The sequence below is a fragment of the Akebia trifoliata genome, chromosome 4 (assembly GCF_017979445.1).
Source record: "Akebia trifoliata isolate Shusen 1 chromosome 4, ASM1797944v1, whole genome shotgun sequence".
Lineage (NCBI taxonomy): Eukaryota > Viridiplantae > Streptophyta > Magnoliopsida > Ranunculales > Lardizabalaceae > Akebia > Akebia trifoliata.
Genome location: NC_141378.1, coordinates 16610471 through 16630047, shown reverse-complemented (window position 1 = coordinate 16630047; position 19577 = coordinate 16610471). Strand labels below are relative to the sequence as shown.

The 19577-nt window shown below is 35.4% G+C and overlaps 2 protein-coding genes across 4 annotated transcripts; both read left to right on the top strand.

The window, feature by feature from the left end:
* The first annotated feature begins 90 nt into the window (after positions 1–90).
* On the top strand, positions 91–6186 carry LOC147404188 (ras-related protein RABC1). The gene is made up of 6 exons (XM_086440045.1): positions 91–398; positions 2013–2081; positions 4432–4497; positions 4786–4907; positions 5143–5271; positions 5845–6186. Exons 1-6 carry the CDS (start codon positions 260–262, stop codon positions 5950–5952), a joined length of 633 nt encoding a protein of 210 aa, XP_086296171.1. The 5' UTR covers positions 91–259; the 3' UTR covers positions 5953–6186.
* A 2410-nt stretch (positions 6187–8596) lies between these two features.
* Positions 8597–16684, top strand: LOC147404187 (Protein phosphatase 2C family protein). Of its 3 annotated transcripts, XM_086440042.1 has the most exons (9): positions 8599–8825; positions 10917–11059; positions 12348–12446; positions 12547–12705; positions 13422–13508; positions 14895–14986; positions 15405–15476; positions 16277–16401; positions 16503–16684. In XM_086440042.1, the coding sequence occupies exons 1-9, from the start codon at positions 8656–8658 to the stop codon at positions 16507–16509; spliced, it is 954 nt and encodes a 317-aa protein (XP_086296168.1). In that variant the 5' UTR covers positions 8599–8655; the 3' UTR covers positions 16510–16684. The 3 variants fall into 3 exon arrangements, with proteins under 3 accessions (XP_086296169.1, XP_086296168.1, XP_086296170.1); XM_086440043.1 differs by lacking the exon at positions 15405–15476 and having other exon boundaries at positions 8597–8825; XM_086440044.1 differs by lacking the exon at positions 10917–11059 and having other exon boundaries at positions 8655–8825.
* The last annotated feature ends 2893 nt before the right edge of the window (positions 16685–19577 follow it).

Below are 19577 nucleotides of genomic sequence, written 5' to 3'. Positions count from 1 at the left end.
CCCATGACGTAAAATCCTGTGATCAATGGCTATAATTGATCGATCAATCAGATTATCTAACGATTGCAACTTAATATAATATTAGCGTTGTACTGACTTCTGAAGGAAAAAGAAACCAATCGGTGGAAGAACAGTGGAAAATCTCAAGAGTCTTCTTCTTGCCTCCTTTCCGTATTCGACCTTTTTCTGCTCTGTTCTTCTGTTGAGTTCGATAGATCGGTGATTAGGGTTTATGTAGAGAGAGAGAGAGTTGAAATTGATGGATCTCTCGAGCCCAAGCCAGCCAGAATTCGATTACTTGTTCAAGTTGTTGTTAATTGGAGACTCTGGGGTTGGGAAAAGTAGTCTCCTTATGAGTTTCACCTCTGATACATTTGATGATCTTTCTCCAACAATTGGTATACATTTCTTTTAATTTTGTAAAAAATTGCCTTTTTTTTCTTTGTTTAGGTAGAATTGTGTTTGATTGTGAGTTTTATCAGATAAGGAAGACTCTGAAATCGGAATAAGTTTGAGATCTTGAATCTTGATTATAAATTAAAGAAGAATACTTGGATTGAATAGAACGTGTGCTTGTTTTTTTTTTAATTATCTCGAGTGCTTAAAGGATTGAAATGGATGAAGTTTCTTACCCTAAAAATGTCCTTTTTTTTTTTTTTTTTTGCAATATAGGATACCCTTTGTTAGTTCTTTTAAATTGTATAAACACTCACATGGACAAATTTCAGACAAAGAGGACATCTGCCATGTGGGAGCGCAAGTGCCACTAACATAAATCATGAATGATGACATATGGTTATGGGGGGGGGGGGGGGTGTGTTGAATTTTAGTGATAGAAAAGAGGGCAAGAGCCAAGATGGCAGCCCAAAAAAGAAAAAAGAAAAAAAAAAAAACCCTCCTTTAAAGGCTTATGATCCTGCTCCAATGAAAGATTAACTCCATTATGGATATAAGAACCTTGTGCAAGGGGTGCACTCATTCCCTTCAAAGAACCTACCATTCCATTCGAACTAGATCTTATGTGGTATTAGCACTCACTACATTTACCAACTCTTAACAAGTTGACTTGTTTTAGGAAGGGGACATTTTACTTCTTAATCCATTTTCTCAAATTATATTAATTGTTAAATGAACAATTCCATTAGTATAGTGATTCATGTTAGTTCGTCTACTTAGGTTCATTAAATATATGAAATAACAATGGGAAATAAACACTTCGTTACAATTCAACCACACCTTTTTTTTGTTATGGGATACCTAAATTTAAAGAAACATGCTATATAGAAGGAAGGCATTTTATCTCTAAGAGAGAGATATATAAGATTTTAGTTTATGTGGCAAAAAGATGAAACCACCTGTGATGATTTATAGGGTTGGAAATTCATTTCTCCTCATTAATTGAAGTGGACATGGGACATCTGGTAAGGTAAGTGCGACATTCAATAGATTCTTCAAACTGTATGTCACAAGACATGGACACATCGACTATTATGTATGGCCTTTTTTTACTGACTGATCCCTCTCCATACTAATAAGAACTTGCACAATTATTGATTTTCTTCATGATATTGTTGGTTTTACTGTGAATTGTGATAAAACTCCTATTGTGGGGGATTTTGACTATCAACAAGGTTTGGTGGCATCTTTGGTGAGGCATGAATTGCCTCAATAAATAATGTTGAATGGACTGAATGAGTCCCGTTCCTCCATTCAATTTTGTCTAAATCCACGTCTTCTGTTGATTCAAGTGTGTTCATATCTGCTTTCACTACCTCACTTGGTTGTAAACAGTTACGTAACATATTATACCTGATTTGTTTCTTTCCCCAACATTTTATTCTTTTATGTTGATTTCATTGAACTTCACTGAAATTTATCAAGGTTTAGATGCTACTGCTTAATTAACCACTAGAAAAGTAATATTTTGTAGTAGAATGTTGTTGTGCAGGTAAACCTTTTTTTCGTTGTTTTCTTGATATTCTATCTTTTTTCTTTTACCTCCCTCTCTTTAGGTGTGGACTTCAAGGTAAAAATGGTTACTCTTGGGGGTAAAAAGTTGAAGCTTGCAATCTGGGATACAGGTAATACTTCTGGGCCAAATGGTTCTCTTTTTATTGTCCGCTTGTGATTTGTTGCTCATCACTTTCTTCTGTGTTTGCATCTGACCAAGTCTTGGATCATTGTGTAGCTGTCATGTTATGGTGTCCTTGGAGAAGTATACTAGAGCTAGTATGGGTGATGACCATAGTATTGTCTTCATAGGTTTTTTTGTACCTCGGAATTTTATTCTCTGATGACATGTGCAGATTTGATCTGTTATATACTTCCATTCCGACATATTTGAGGGGTGTTTGTCTGTGGGTGGGGGGGTGCGTTCGAGCATGTGTGCACCCTTTAAAAAGAACCTTATGTTTTGGAGAATTTTTAAAATAATAGAACTTTCTGAAGGAAATTTTTTCCAAGAAAAGAGTTTCCAAGCTTCCATGGAGTGCCTACATGAATCTTATTGTTAAAATTCACAAGATTTTCATTGTTATGGTGATTCAGATGAGTGAATATAAGTCACTCTTATGGATAATTTAATGTCTCCTTTGTTGAAAAATCAATCGAGAAAACAAATTTCCTGGATAATTACTGATTTGCTTTCGATGTTTCAACATTTTCCGAGAAAATTTTATTTTTCAATGTAAATCAATATTTCCTCCTATGCGGCAAATCATTCCGTATACCCTTAAGAAGTACATGTTCTGCAGCCCTCCCAAAAGGGAACAGCGCTTGGTTGCATTTCCACTCACCCTTGCTATGGCCTAACTTGTATCACTAGTATTGCTATCCACTTATTTCATAACCTCTAGCTAGCTATCACCAAACAATCCTTGTTTGATACAATCAATTTTAATGAAAACTAAAAAAAAGATCCCCTGTACTCGAAAGGTTTGACTGTTGCGGAGTTCTATGGTTTTAACAATGTTTTTTGTTTTGCTACTATTACAGTATTATCCAATTTTGGGCCCATAGTAGTAATAATTATTAATATTCTATTACACCCATTGTTTCTCAACACATAAGAACAAGGTTTCTTAATGTCTACTACTGAGAGAAGAAAAAGGGATAAATGAAGTAGATGAGTAAGGTGATTCTTCATTAGAAAGTGAGGTGCCAACATGTCGAGTACAACTTTTGGAGAAGGATCGAAATCGTTGGGTAAAGGTTTTGGAATGGGTCTAGTACCCAAAATAATAGGTTCTGGTTAATAAGTATTCAACCAGTCTTTCGGACTTCTTAAAGTTATCTAATTGCATATTTGTCAGATAGCTGGCACTTAGACTCTGTTGGCTCTGGTTGTTGGATGTATGCAATCCGACCAAACCTTGGATCATTATGTAGCTGTCATGTTACGGTGTCCTTGGAGAAGTATACTAGAGCTATGACCATAGTCGTGTCCTAGGTTTTTATTTACTTCAGAATTTTGTTCTGTGATGACTTGTATATATTTGGCGTGTTATGTACCTTAGCTCCTACATATTTTGTTATGTGTCCTTGTGGCATAAGCTGAAATTGCAAAAAAATAGATTATCGAAGTTAAAAGTAGAAGTGAGAGATTATTAGATCATCCTCTGTTTCATTTCAATATTTCTAGTAAAGCCCTAATGATTAGAATACCAAAATTTTCCCTTAAGATGAGGCAAATATATGTATATAATTAAAAACACACACATACAAAAGTAATTATTATAAAACTGGGATTCACTAACAATATTTATGAGAGAGTTAAAACCTGAGAGTAAAACTCTCTCTCAATCTGGATGAGTACACATCAAGGGCCCATTCTGTCTGTGATAGTGTAATCTAATACTAAGTAGAACCTGTCAAGCAGAGTGTCAATCTCATGTATTGAGCACATGCTGATACTACTTTTGACATAAATCTTTTAATCTATACTGTTTACTTGACGAGTGACTGAAGGATTTTAAAAATACATCTTCCAACTTATGGAATTAATTGCATAAACACGTCATGGTGTTGGGTTTTTGGGAATCAATACCTGTGATACTTAGCACCCATGTCAGACACTGAGACTCCATCATCATTGATACCCCAAGGTTTGGGGTTGGCTAAACAAATCATATTCCTCCATTCTATTCTGTCTAGAGCCATGCTTTCTATCATTGTAAGAGTATTCGCATCTGAGGACCAACCATGTTACTTATATTGTATGGATTCTGTGAGTTTTATTTGCTGAAATGAACAAGTGTTGTTGATCTGACTTGAGACTTTGGCCCATTCATTAGTACTAGATCTTCCCATTTTGTTTGTTTTTCTTTGCAAATAACCTCAATGAGAACTTGCATTTAGTTTTTTTTTCTACATATTCTTCTGTAAAGGTAGAAAAGATTGATTGTGTCCACCTTTGTTATTTCAATATTGCAGCTGGGCAGGAGAGATTCAGAACATTAACGAGTTCATACTACCGAGGAGCCCAAGGGGTCATAATGGGTAAACTTTTTTTTTTTTTGGTTTATTTTTATTACCCTGCCTTTTAATTTATTTGCATTGGTGATAGTATGAGTTCACATGGAATGCAGTTTTACATTAATTATGTAGAAGTTGGAAAATTTCTTAAAAATCCAGTTGGCATGGATGCCAGCAAGAGTTTGGGATAAAAACCCCCTTCACCTGTTTGCGTACCAAAAAAAAAAAAAAAGAATGTAAAGAAAAAACAAGAAATTTAATGAAGAAATTGTGGTGTGAAATGTTAGTAATCTTTTTTCCGAATTGATGCAGTTTACGATGTAACACGGCGAGAAACATTCACGAATCTTTCTGACATATGGGCAAAGGAAATTGATCTCTACTCAACTAATCAAGACTGCATCAAAATGCTTGTTGGAAACAAAGTCGATAAGGTATTTCTTTGAAAGATCTAATTTTAAGAATGCGTTCATTTTACAAAGGGCTTGGAAGGACAATTTGGAGCCAATAGCTTACTGCTACTCAATATTGATCATCTTATCCGATTAAATCGAACTTTATTGGGTTTTTTTGGTCTCTTTATTGAATGGTTTGTTTTTTCCAACTATATTGCAAAAGTCGTTCATAATTTGAAGGTGTGAAACAATCTAGGTTACTTGATATTCTCAGGAAAGTGAAAGAGTTGTCACAAAGAAAGAAGGGATCAACTTTGCTAGGGAATATGGATGCCTTTTTCTCGAATGTAGTGCAAAAACTCGAGTTAATGTAGAACAATGCTTCGAAGAGCTTGTTTTGAAGGTACGCACAATGCTAGTTGCTTTTTTGCATTTTGTTTCGTGGTCAATTTTATATATGATTGTTGACATGTGCCTTCGTGTTAATCATCATATGAACCATGTTGGAGTTGTTAATTTACCTATATATATATATATTCTTTGCTCATTGAGGTAGGTTCTCTTGACCTCCTGCTTCTTTATGCTCTCTTTTTTGCATTTTCTATCAAATCAATTCATTTTCAGGAAGAAAAAAATATCGTTACATGAAGCTAGATTATTATTATTATTATTCATTTTCTATGACGGGGGTGTCCGGATCCAAAGGCCTGACTAGATTTGCTTTGTAGCATGCTAGAAAACAAGAATGTACACGTATGACTGGTTTTGTTGTATTACTAGGGGGGTCTTCTTTTCAGATTTTGTCACTAGTTGGAATTGGGTTTTGTTGTATTACTAGTACTAGTTCTTAAGTTCTATTTGTATCCTTTCTAGTTGGTTTTCTCAACCACTTTATCAATAAATTTCGTTATCTATCCAAAAAAAAGAAGAAAAAAGAATGTAGACGTATGATGGTGATGATGATTATGATGTGCAGATTTTGGATACCCCGAGTCTCTTAGCTGCCGGTTCAACAGGTGTTAAAAAGAACATCTTTAAACAAAAGCCTCCACAAACCAGTGAATCAACTAGTAGCTGTTGCTAATGGTGCTTCCTTCTTGTATTGGATTTCTTAAATACCCGAAGGTCCTAATTGGAGTGTTGGTGACCGTGATCTCCTTTTCCAATTTAACCAAGTCGTTTATATATAATAATCTGTGTTTTGCAGGATATAAATATGTAAATCAATCTTAAACACAAACACACAATTTCTCTAAAATTATGTGTGTACAATTATACTGCCTTGGTTGCTATTGTGATGTAAATTTATTTTAAGTCAGGCTTTCTCCTTGTTAAAATTTGAGGTATGTTTCTCTGTTGGTAGAATTTCATGTAGTCCCTCGAATTCTCTTCCTGTTTGTTGGCTTTATAGATTGAGACCTGATATATGTTGGGATCAGAATCAGAATCAGGCATGATATCTTAGGTGGTGCTTGGTTGCTGAGATCCTTGATTTTGAGAGCTGCTATTTACACACCAACTTTTCCTTATAACATACCGACCTGGTAAAATGTGAAAAGTTATGTAACGTATAGTATGTATTTTGTTTAAACATATGAAGTTTATTTATCTTTTGCATATAAAATTGAAGTTGTTCTGATCCAAATCTAATTATTATTGGATCATATTGAGATTAAATAAAATCCAATCCAACAAGGGTAAGATCTTATACAATCTTTATCAGTTTGGTCCCAGATCCACCTGATTCGATACTTAACTGACATATTGACACCCTTACATCACACAACTAGGGGTTTCAATGTGTCAGTTTGGTTCGGTTCTTGAAAGAACCAGACCTAGAGCAAGTAATATTGTCAATTTCAATTTCTATAAATTCTAGTTCTCAAATTAATGATACTAAAACTATAGAAACATTTTCTCTTTAAATTGGTTTTGGTTCTCTGTTTGAATTGTCAAAAATTATCTCCTTGTGCAGTTTTGGTTATTAGTTTCTCGATTCTGATTCTCAATGGACTCTATAAAAAGGGATCTAGAACCAGAGTTTTCATTGACAACCCACAGCTGAAAATAGAAAAAGGCCAGTGTTAAAGAGACCCCACATAATTATTAGTCCTCCCCCAATGTTTAAAATATTTCATGATTTAAATTAAGTTATGAATTATTAGCACCCCATTGTCTTCTTTCTTCCCAGTCCTCGGGTGTTCTCTTCAACGGCCCTTTGATAATCATCACCAGAGAATTTGATAAATTTGTCCCATTGTCCTTGCCTATTCCCTAGTCCTCTCTCTCTCTCTCTCTCTCTCTCATACACAACACATTTGGTTATTGGAAACCCTAGAAAAATATGGAGAAGATTGAAGATGAAGATGAAGATGAAGATGGAATGGGAAGTTTGTCCTTGCCTATTCCCTAGTCCTCTCTCTCTCTCTCTCTCTCTCTCTCATACACAACACATTCGGTTATTGGAAACCCTAGAAAAATATGGAGAAGATTGAAGATGAAGATGAAGATGGAATGGGAAGTTTGTCCTTGCCTATTCCCTAGTCCTCTCTCTCTCTCTCTCATACACAACACATTTGGTTATTGGAAACCCTAGAAAAATATGGAGAAGATTGAAGATGAAGATGAAGATGGAATGGGAAGTTTACCCATGATCGATGCAATTCGTAAAGTTTGTGTTAAGAAAGTTTGCTAGTTTGGTCGACATGGGGATTGTTGACACAATTCTAGAAAAAAAAACCGAATTTGATCTATGTTGAGAGGACAATGTCAACATGGCCATTACCATCCCCCTCTCTTGACAAAAACACCGGTATTTGTTTCTAAAAATAGTAATAAGAATGGCAGAAGTCTTCCTTTCAAGTGGCAATGGTGAAAAAAGAAGAAGAAGAAGAAGAAGAGAAGGATGAGAGGGTTGATGGCAATGGTAACAATAATGATGGTGGTCAAGAAAAAAAGCAGTGGAAGACGGGTGGCGGCTACAAAGCTGGGGGTGGCAATGGCAATTGTGGAATGACATTGGTGGAGACTAGTGGTGGTGGGGATGTCAATGTTGGCGATGACAATGATGGTGATGATGAAGATGAGGCGAAAAAGAAGATGAGGATGACAAAGTTGGATGGGTGCTGAATTTTGGTGGGATGCCAAAATCAGCCTTTGAATTTGATGTGTGCCCTTAAAAACGTATGGACTAATAAATAAATGGGTGTCCATAAATCACAGCCAAATAAAAATAAAAAGCTGTTATTGGCACCTTAATTTTTACTTATTATACTCTAATTTCTTAACTAATTTATTAAATCCGAATTGGCTCAAATTATAATTTCAAGTCTAAGCATTACAAAACATTATACTACTCAATCAAACAATTTCAATACTTGTTTACAATTATTATTACAATTATTATTACAATTATGATTTCCTAACTCGAAAGTCTTCACTCCATTAATACTTAGTGGACGTGAGATGGACTTGGAACTATAGATTTTTTTTCCCACGATACATAATTGCACATATTTATGGGGGTGTACAGTTTTGTGTCTTGAAGAAAAAAAAAAATCTATGGTTGGATGTCTCTGCCATATCATCTGAGTATTGACTGAGTGAAAATATAAAACCCTAAATCCGAAAATAGGTAAAAGTTGGAGTGTCAATAGTGGCTCTTTGAACATAGAAAGGGGATTTTAGTAATTTCAAGTTAGCAGGAATAAAAATACAAATTTTATATCTAGAGAGAGAGAGATGGGGTTGACGAGTGTATAAATGAGGGAATATTGAAAAAAAAAGCATGGACGTCGAGTCGACTTCCTCTGCAACGGATCTCATTAAATCTCCTCTCCCTCCTCCTCTCTCAGTTCCTCCCTTCGTTGGGGACGACAATGAAGAACCATCACAAGCAGCAAACATGATTTCTCACCATAGGGATCCCAATGCCCTCTTCAGCGGTGGAGGAATCAGGTTCGTTTCGTTCATCTCTAGATTTCCAATCCAAAATCAAACATTTTTTTACTGGATAATTTTTTTAGGGTTTTTTTTCCCCAATCCCCATCTCTCTATCTCTCTATCTTTTATTGATTGATTGGATTCTTTTTGTTTTTTCCTCTCTTTAAGCAAATCTAATAACCAAAGTCGCCATATCTGATTTGACTTCATAAATGATTGAATTAATTTGTGAATCAGACCCAAAATGAATTTCGTTAAGAAATCGAGGGGAAATTTGTCGACATAATTGGGTTTTAATATGTGTGAGTTGAACTGGTAGTAATGATCTACTCGACCATGAAGTTTTGTGCAGTCTAATTATCAAAAGCCCAACCTTTCATATTGAAAGAGGGAAGGACATACAGAAAGACAAATTTACCATATAGAAAAGAGTGGGGGTTTTGGAGTACTCTAAAATATTTGAGGCACAGGTGTGGAAGGGGAAATATCTTGACCAATTTTGAGGAAACAAAAGCCCAGTCCCTTTATATATATATTTGATGACGGGGGTGTCCAAAACTGGAGGCATTAATAAAAAAAGACAAGAACTGTAGGCCTGACTAGCAGGGTCGAGGTAACCGGCCTCTTAGAGCACCGTATCTTACCCAAATCCCTTGGGGTACATGCAATACCACAGCATATCTTGAACTCAAGACCTCTCCTTTTTGGAGGGAGGCCCTGGCCAATACGCCTAACACTCGTTGGTTCCCTTTATATTAAGATAATGACCAAAATACTTCAAAGACAAATTTACCATATAGAGAAGACTTGGGGTTCTGGCTTACTACAAATATTTGAGCTTTCAGGTGTGGAAGGGGTGTATTTTGATCAACTTTGATGAAACAAAAGATCGACTTCTTTATATTGAGAAAATGAATGGAAGTTGGTGAAGACGAATTTTAGGCAACTCTAAACTATCTGAGCTCCCAGGAGTGGAAGGGGCTACCTCTTGACCAAATTTGACGAAACTACACCTTTATTTGGAGAGAAAGAAAGCTTTCAAGAACAAGTTTACCGTACAGGGATATTGAATGCTCAATATGAACTCAAAGAGGTTGGTGAGATGGCCAAGACCACACATCAGGAAGCAAAGGTCGTGAGGGGCCACCCTCAGGGATTTATCACAAAAAATACTTGAAGCATGTGGGGGAGGGTACTGCACTTGCCCCGAGGATTAGTGGGGTGCTCTAAGAGGCCCGGATACCTTGGTTTCAAACCGAAAAAAAGAATGCTGAATATGGTCAAACTACAGAATCTATAATGTTCTTCCTCTCCTCAGAGACTAGTTGACCAAAATTGGTTGAATACGATGCTAAAAATACCTGATTTTTTAAAAAAAGGATTTGTTTTGATGAGACTAGAAATTGTAGTTTTTAGATTATATTGTAGTAGTATCGGTTTTAACAGATTGGTCTTTATATTTCTTTCTGTTTTTTTTGGTGAAGAATGGGGATTATTTAAGTATGTCCTCTCTACTGCTGGTTCTTCTAAGATTTACAGTTTGGTTGTAACTTCTTCAATGTTAGCTTAGACCATATGATGGATCTGTATAACTTCACTCATGTTGCACTTTTGCATTGTTGATCCCATGATCTCCATTTTATTATGATAGGCATAATCATTATTAAAGGCAGTAGAAAAAAACATACTTAAGGAGGTTGAGAAGACTTATATAGAAAAACAAAACATCATACCCGAAGACAAAGCAAAAACAAACAAAAGCACCCTCTCCATGACCCTCCCTACAACAAAATCCCACCAAAAAAGTGAAATCCTTAAAATAAAGATCCCTAAATTCTTTGAAGAACTCGCAACAAAATTAAATGAGGGATAGAATGTTGGTGATGGCATCATAAACTGAGGACTTCTTTCCACCAAAAGCTTGTTCTTTCCTATCATTCCAGACCGTCCCCAACAAACCACAAATTGTATTAATTTACAAAACAATTTTTCTAGACACGAAAGCAATTATTTTCAACTTGATTTTTTTCCGGACTTGGTTTTGGTCCCTCTATTAATGCAAACATACATTGTATTGGTAGCTCAACTCTCATGTTTTTTTGGTAGCTTCCTCACTAAAAATCGAAGTGGAAGGTTCAGCTATGGCTATTCCAGTTTTAAGGGTAAAAGGTCGTCAATGGAGGATTTCTTTGAGACAAGGATATCAGAAGTTGATGGTCAAATGGTTGCGTTCTTTGGTGTTTTTGATGGTATGCCTCGACTCTTTAAATTATTATTTTTTCAATAGTTTAAGGGTGAAGGTGAGGTTTTGATCCCTGGTTTGGAATTTTTACACACGGACTTTACCAACACACCATTAACCCTTTAATAATATTTATACCTAGTTTGTTGTCTTTAATACAAACACCATAACTGATAATGCTCAAGTTTGTCATCTATTGGACTACACCCATTAAGAATCTACCATGTTTTGATGGCATTCTTCATTTTTTTCGTAGTCTTTTAGATACTGACTAGAGTTTGCTAGTGCCTACGGCATGGGCATCCTCTTTGGAGTTAAGGGGGGTAAAAGTGGAAAAATAATAAAGTTGGAGAGGTATTATTAAGAAACCTTTGGGTTTAAGGGTGTGTAAAAGAGGAAAAATAATAAAGTGGGTTAAAGGTGTAAAAGAGGAAAGATAGTAAAGTTAGAGGGGTATTATTGAAAAAATGTGGTAAAAGAGGAAAGATAGCAAAATTGGAGGGGTATTATGAAAGGGTAGGGCTTAAAATGGGTCAGATTTTATCCAAAATCTGAGTGATTGGAATTGGATTGTTAGCAGGTTTGGTTCCTTCTAGTATATCCAAACTAAAATATGGGTCGGATATAGGTTGATGTCCCTTGACCCAGGTTGGATATGGATTTATCCCTATATCTGAATGATATATTATTTTGTCTATTGTATGCTATATTTTTATATATTTTTAGTGTATCATTCATCAACAAATGAGTATTAGGTGTAGTGGTCAAAGCTTCTCTTCAAAAGGGGAGAGGTCTTTGAGTTCAAGTCACATTTAAGTCGCATTTTTTAATAAATTACTTTGAAATGGTTTGAAATTATCCAACTGCCTGACCCGAATTAATTAATTCTGTCGGATCCGAATATGGGTTTAATGAAAATAAAAAAATCTGGATATAGTTTGAGCTAGTAGGATCCGAATAAAAAATCCGGATATAGATATGGGTAGACACATATCCAGCCCGACCTGTTTTAAGCCCTATGAAAGGGGGGGAGGGGGAGAGGAAAGACAATGAAGTTTAAGGGAGAGAACAGGAAAGGTGGTGTAGTGTGAACCTCACTCAAATGAAGTTGGAATGGACGTTTATCCCACACAAAACTATAGCTTGGGGGGGGGGGGGGGGCTACCGTTGTGTTTTATTTTATATAGATTTGTAATGGAATTATTGAGTTATTGAAGGTCTACATTCTATACCTTTATTACTCTAAAAAACTGATTTAAATATTGATTTCTCATGAATATTCTGCTTAAATTTAGGTCATGGAGGCTCCAGAGCTGCACAATACCTTAAGAACAATCTTTTTAAGAATTTGAGCAATCATCCAAATTTTATCAAAGACACAAAGGCAGCAATTGGTCTGTGGTTGGTGAATTTGCTAATATAACTTTGTATTGTCTTCTTACATTTCTATTGCGCCTTGTGAATTATTTAACGACTTGTTGTCCTGGACTACAGTGGAAGCATTTAAGCAAACAGATGCTGATTACCTCAATGAAGAAAAAGGCCAACAAAAGGATGCTGGTTCAACTGCATCGACTGCTGTACTGTTAGGCGATCGACTTCTTGTTGCAAATGTAGGAGATTCCAGAGTAGTCGCCTGTAGAGCTGGTTCAGGTTGGCTGCCTTCTCCATGCAGTTGTACTATGAAGTGAGATTGGGAAGTGTATTAGGGTGATATGCAGTAGAAAACTGTTATAATACAGTAAAAAAAATTGTTAAAGGTAGGTCAAGTGTTTAAAACCCCACATAGCAATGAATTCATTGGGGCCACCCTCCAGGGTCCGGTTGACCCTTGACTCAACCAGTTGCACATAGGACTTTCTGAGGGGGTGGTGCGTGTGATCATGGGACTTTCCTTTGCTTTTGCTTGCTTTCTGGTGGATTTCTCATCCTCCACCTTTGTATCTTTTTGGTTCGGTTTTAATAAATTTATACTTATAAAATAAAAAAAGAAGGGTGGGGATATCCACGTTAGGAAAAAAAAGTTATTATTACTTTTTTTGTGTGGAAGAAGTTATACTTTGGCGACCATGTTTCTAAGATATAATACACTTTTTTTTTTGGCCTAGAGAATCTTCTCTAATAAGTATAATATTCCAAGATCGTCCTTGAGTTACATATTTCTTTATTATAGCAAGTATGCTGATGAAAAATTTACCATATTGCTAGGCCGTGAGGCCTGTTACTGCTAAGATTAATGACTTTTACTGGACAGGTATAGACTTTTGTATGTCTTTGACTTCTTGGATCTGTTCCAAAATATGAACTCACAATGAAACCATGCTTGTAGGTATTCATTTGTTTGTGATAATGTCTATTTTGTATTGCAGCCGTTCCATTGTCTATTGATCACAAGCCTGATAGGACTGATGAACGCCAAAGAATTGAACAAGCCGGAGGTTTCATTATTTGGGCAGGTAAAATATGTCTTCTGCAACTGATTTGTGTGTGCATATCATATACTGGGGGAAAGGCCACATAGCTTAGGATCCTCAAGCAGCATAACTATAATCCTGAGTAGCGCCTGCATGAAGTGGCTGGACAGCCCAGCTCAAGAAGCTATTAACGAGGATGTCCTCTCAACGTGTCATATACAGATGTGTACCACGTGACCTAGTCATCAGCTAGACCGTTTGCTACCTTGATGACTATTTGCAACCTTTTGCTTAGCTTAATTGACCATAAGATTCGGGAAATTCAGATCAGGATACATCATCTCCACTGTGCTCACGTTTCCTGGGATAATAATGGTCACACCCTGACTCCTTCGATACCTATCCCAATCACGATCTTATGATTTTGGTGGGTTACATTAACCTGTGGTCACGAGCAAACTCTATATCTTTATTGTAATCATCCTCATTGTGAGTTTTGGATTCTATCATTACATCCCAGGTCGAGAACATTTCCCTATTTATAGGTTTTTTGTGCCAATCTTGAGACCCTCAGAAATTGTGATTTTGATTTTCTACTTGATTGTTGACACTCAACATAGAGACAGGCAGACTTGTCTCCAGTTGTTCATGCTGGATGGGTTGTCTTCACTGTTATTTGATGGATTCACTGTTTAATTGTTTCTATAGGGTGCCACTCCAAAAGGTGCAAAGTTGCAGCAACATTTCTGTAACTTGTTCTAATGATCCTTTGATTTCCCCTATCTGATTTTCTAATTTTTCCATCCAGTTGGAAATAATGCAGTTACTTTCTCTTCTCGGAGGCATCACTTTATCGGCCAAACCTTAATTTTTAGGAAAACTTTCTCTAGTATGAGATATAGCCAACAAAGAATATAAACCACAAAATGATGTTCACAATCACATAGAAGAACAATAATTTATGTAGAAAATACCTAGGTTATTAAAGTTGGCAGGGACATTCATTCCCTCCTAATGTGTATTCACAGGGGAAGTTTTCATTCCCTCCGAATGGACTAGATTAGTATTTGTTTGAAAAACTAGACTGCCAAATTAATAAGAGCCAATTGTTTTTGAAACCTTGAGATTGGTGCATTTGTTCACATGGAGGATTCATTTGGAGACCCTGGATTTGGAACCATACAGTTTAAAATCATACATGGAGAGTTAATTAGATTTTTAAAACCTTAAGAGTTTGATACATATTGTTTACATGGATGGTTCACTTTTGAGACCCTTGATACGGAAACCAGACATTTTATCATTGAGTACCAATGAAAACATAAAATGATGCCCTACGCAGGGTGTCACAGGCATAATTTAGTCTATAATATTTTTGCACACAAATTGTATTTTATACTCGTCTAAAGTGATGTTGACCTTTGCTAGGAACATGGCGAGTTGGTGGTGTTCTTGCTGTGTCACGTGCATTTGGAGACAAGCTGCTTAAGCCTTATGTTGTTGCGGACCCTGAAATTCAGGTACCTTTTCTCAAGTTCTCTTTTGTAATGTTGAGATTGTTCTTTATTGAGGATTAGTTATAATCTCATTTTATAAGGTGCATGAAGTTTTATGTCATTAAAAAACTTCTATCTGCGATATGAGTGATTTCTTCAATTGTAAACTCTGACCTGGATCTGCATCATTATTCCAATAACTCTCTTGTTATTTAATTTGTTATCTTTTACTTGCATGAAAACTTGGAACTCTTTCATGTTTGTTTCAATCTATGTTTTACCAAGCACGTTTTTCAATGTGGAAATATAGAAGAACAGCTTCAGCTTGAGATCTTGTCAACTGCTTCTTATTGTTTTGTGCTCTTCCTCTTCCTTGTGATGGATTGGATTACTTATCTACCCCTTCCTTTTGCTTGTGTTGTTTTCTTTTTTCCTTGCTTAGGAGGAAGAAATTGACAGTGTAGAGTTTCTAATCATTGCAAGTGATGGACTTTGGAATGTTGTGTCAAATAATGTAAGTGCTTATCTATTAGTTATTATATTTTTATAGGGCATTACAGTCTAATTCAAAAATCTTGTAGTAAGAGCATATGGCATCTGAAATTCATCATACTGATCACTATGGTTTTTTTTTTTGTGGGAGATTCATTATATAATGTGTATGGTATCAAGTCCATTCTTTTACTTATTCAAGTACCAGTGACTGATTGTACAATGAGAAGTTGGAAGGAAATTGAAATGAGCAATGCACCCTTCATTATCCTTTTTATAGATTTCTTATTTTATTTTTTCATAATTATTATGCTAGAAAGCATTTGGGTTGTTTGGGTAGAAAAGAAAAATAATTGATTTGGATGGGCTTGGGGAGCAAAAAGATTTGTGCGTACTTCATTTGCTTCTCTACTCCCGCCCCACTTCTCTCCCACTTTGTATGAATATGTTTTTCTTTGATAGATTCAAGTGTAAAGGTTGGGTTTTGATCCCCTATCTATAATACGCCACAGAGGTTCCTAAACAAACATATGTTCTCAGTAATTCCAATATCAAACATTTTGTCTTGAATTTCTTTATATTAAGCATACTTGTTTGTTAAACATGTTACCCATCTAGAATTCTAATTTAGTGATACCCATTTAGCAGTTGAGATATGGAATCTGCAGCGAGCTATAAATTGCTCTTCCAATGTTTTTATCTAAAAAAAATCCTTTTTCTGTTGTGTCTAAACCCCCCTCTCTGATTCTGAATGCTTTATGCATTGTAAAGCTGCTTTTCGAACTTAAACATCTTAAAGTCTTCCATGTAATATATGTTTAGGATGCAATCGCCATGGTGCATGACATATTAGATGCTGAAGCAGCATCAAGAAAACTCATCCAAGAAGCCTATTCTCGAGGGAGCTCTGACAATATCACCTGTGTTGTTGTTCGATTTGGGAATCCGTGAGTATACATTAGGGTCCTGTTTATTTGACAGTAATTGTGCTTGGCATAAGTATAATGTGGGTTCCTTTCTCCTGACATGTTCTTATTTGGTTCTACAGGTTTTAAGACCTTTCCGTAGGATTCAAACAAAAATATGGTCGCTTTCGTTGATTGACATTCACCTTCTTTTGCAATCCACGATATTGTTTATGAACCAATTCATACATCAGTTGTTGATAAATCATGTTTATGATTTTTTTATCAGGGCCTTCCCTTGTGTTTAATTGTTGGTTGTGGTACCCATGCAATTCTTAATGTTGGTTTCTTGTGTTGATGAGGACTTTGTGATCTTGGTTTAATGTTGTGTCCCCTGCTACTGACCAAAATTTAAGGGACTTCAATTATACCTATAGCAATAGATTTAGAGAGTTTCTATTGCCTCACCAGCTTTTACCAACGACACACCAACTAGGTGCAATTCTTTGGTGATTTGCATAGGAATTGGTGACAATAGCAGCCCTCTAGATGTATATTGGTTGGGACTGCTTTATAGGACACTACATAGAGGGTTGAGTTCTGTCGACTCGACAAACAACACAAGGTATTGACAGTGTAAACACAACATCCAACGGTTGGATATTATCCTTGAGATTTGAATACATGTAAAATCTCAACCATTGGTAGTGCATATGTGGTTGGGATTGTGTGTTATTTTTTTGAGTCCACAAAACCGACCTATACATAAAGAGTGCTGATGATATAACGTCCTTTTTGGTGCACACCCGACGTGTTTGCTCATAACCCAACAAACGTTTGACATGTGGTGCAAATGACACCAAGAATAGAGAGAAAGCTTCTCTTTTACGCACAAGTCCTTTTTTCATAGATTTATTTTTTAAGATTTCAAATGTTAAAAAAGGCCGTTGGGCTCTCATTGATTATAACATTGACGATCCAACATCATAGCTTTCTAGATTTCATGAAAATATTCAAATTCTTAAAAGAAAAAAAAATTTGAGCTTGATCCAAGGTGTTGAAAACGAACAACTTCCGAGCGTCCAAATTTAAAAATAAGATTCAACAGTGAAAATCAACTATTTTGTTTTAAGTTAATATATTTTATCTTCTACAATCCCATTTCATTGGATCATGTCTGTAAATGTAGTGATCTTTTTTTTCACTATGGGCAGGAGAGAGAAAGGGGCGTTAGGGGGGTGTGTGTGCCTAAAATGACGTTATTTTATCAAAATTCATACGTAAATTAGGTCTTAGAGTTCCAAACAAGAGTCATTGCAACAGGTTTCCAGCATAATACTCGTGAAATCCAAGAAGGTTGCTCCATTAAAAGTGAAAAGTTTCATTAGGCCATAAATGATGCATACTATAATGCTCAACTATATATTTGAAAATTTTAAAGTAGTCTCTTAAATTTATTATAAAGGTAATTCTAATCTTACATAAATATTAAGTTTTTAAGTTACGTGCATGAGCATGTTACTCATTATTGTTTTGTTTTGTTTCTTTTAAAATTAATTTAAGGAGTGAAGATTGAGTTTTGAGGAAAAATCAAGAATTATTGAGAAAAAAAAATCAAGAGTCTTCAACAATAAATCAGAACTTTTATTATAAAGATGAGTCCAACTACCCTCACTAAGTTGGTAAGGATTTTACTCTCACTATGGGTCCTCGGGCTTGATCCAGGGCTTTGAAAATGGATGGCTACCACACTTCCACGTAACTCTCAAATTTGGTAGCCATCCATTCTGCAAAGCCTTTAATCAAACTCAAAGCAAATTTGTTTTTTGAATTTTTTTTTTAATCGAAGTTTATTCCATAAAATCTAGATGTTTGCGGTGTTGGATTGTCAATATAGTAATCCATTTGAGCAAAACAATCCTTAGTAAGGCTTAAAATCTTTAATAAATTACGAAAATGTTTCTCAATAAAGACAAAAGACTCTAGATCATATTAATGGTTATTTTTATAATAGAGCAACTACAATTATAGATCACAAGTAGTCCCTTATATTAGGAGTGCAACTTGGTTCGGTTTAGTTCGATTTGGTTTGATTGGAGGTCAAATTGGAACCGAACCGACATAGGTCGGTTTCACTAAATAAGAATCAAAATCGAATCAAATTCCATTGGAACAAAACCAACTCAAATCAAACTAAAGTCGATTTAGTTAGGTTCCATGGGTTGCTAATATTCTATAAATTGAAACATTTAAAAAAAAAACATATAATAAAAATAAATTTTCATATAATAAATCATTAATCTATCCATATAAAGTCATTAGTTTATCCATGAAAGATCAATAATCTATGTCCTAACAATTAAAATAGTTCATAATATATATATTGCATAAGGGTTTGGTTTTATACAAGTTTGATCTGAAAATCGAATCAAATTGATCTATTCTCCATTTTCATAACCTAGAACTAAACCACAACTTGTTCGAAATCAAACCAAACCACCCTAAAGCTATCAATTTGGTTCGGTTCTTGGTTTGAACCGTACCGAGTTGCACCCCTACCTCATACCCATGGGTCAATTTATTGTGGGGGCACTTAATCCTACAAGAATTTCAAAGTTTACAGATTAATGAGTTATTACGATAGATATTAATGGTGGATAAAAAAATCTATCAGTATTGCCCCCACATTTTTATTTTTTTTCTACTCTTAATTCCCCCACATGGGCAAAGTCCTAGCTCCTAACCAACCTAAAAAGATAGGTGCGAGGGGCGATTTGTTACACTCAAGATACATTTTATCTTTTTCTTCCCTTCAACACACATAAGAGAGAGAGAGAGTGTGTCTTCTTTATCCTTCAATTGAAAGAGAGACTGGTTCTTCTTCCACACAAAAATAAATAAATAAAAAAAATAAAAAAATAAATATGGAAAGAATCTACTTCTTTGTTCTTTCAACAAAAGGAAAAAAGAGAGGTGACAATTATATATATGGAGTGCAATGAGGATTTTTAAGATTACTTCCTGTAAAATGCAATACTTGATTTACCCTATGGTTAAAAACTTATCCAACGACAATGAATTACTTGTTAAAAACTTTAAATCAGGTTATTGTAATTCATTTACTCACCCTTAGTTCATCATCAGTCAACTATGTGGACTTTTGATAAGGGTAAACCAAATCTTCCATTTTACAAGGGGGATCATCCTAATATAACTAA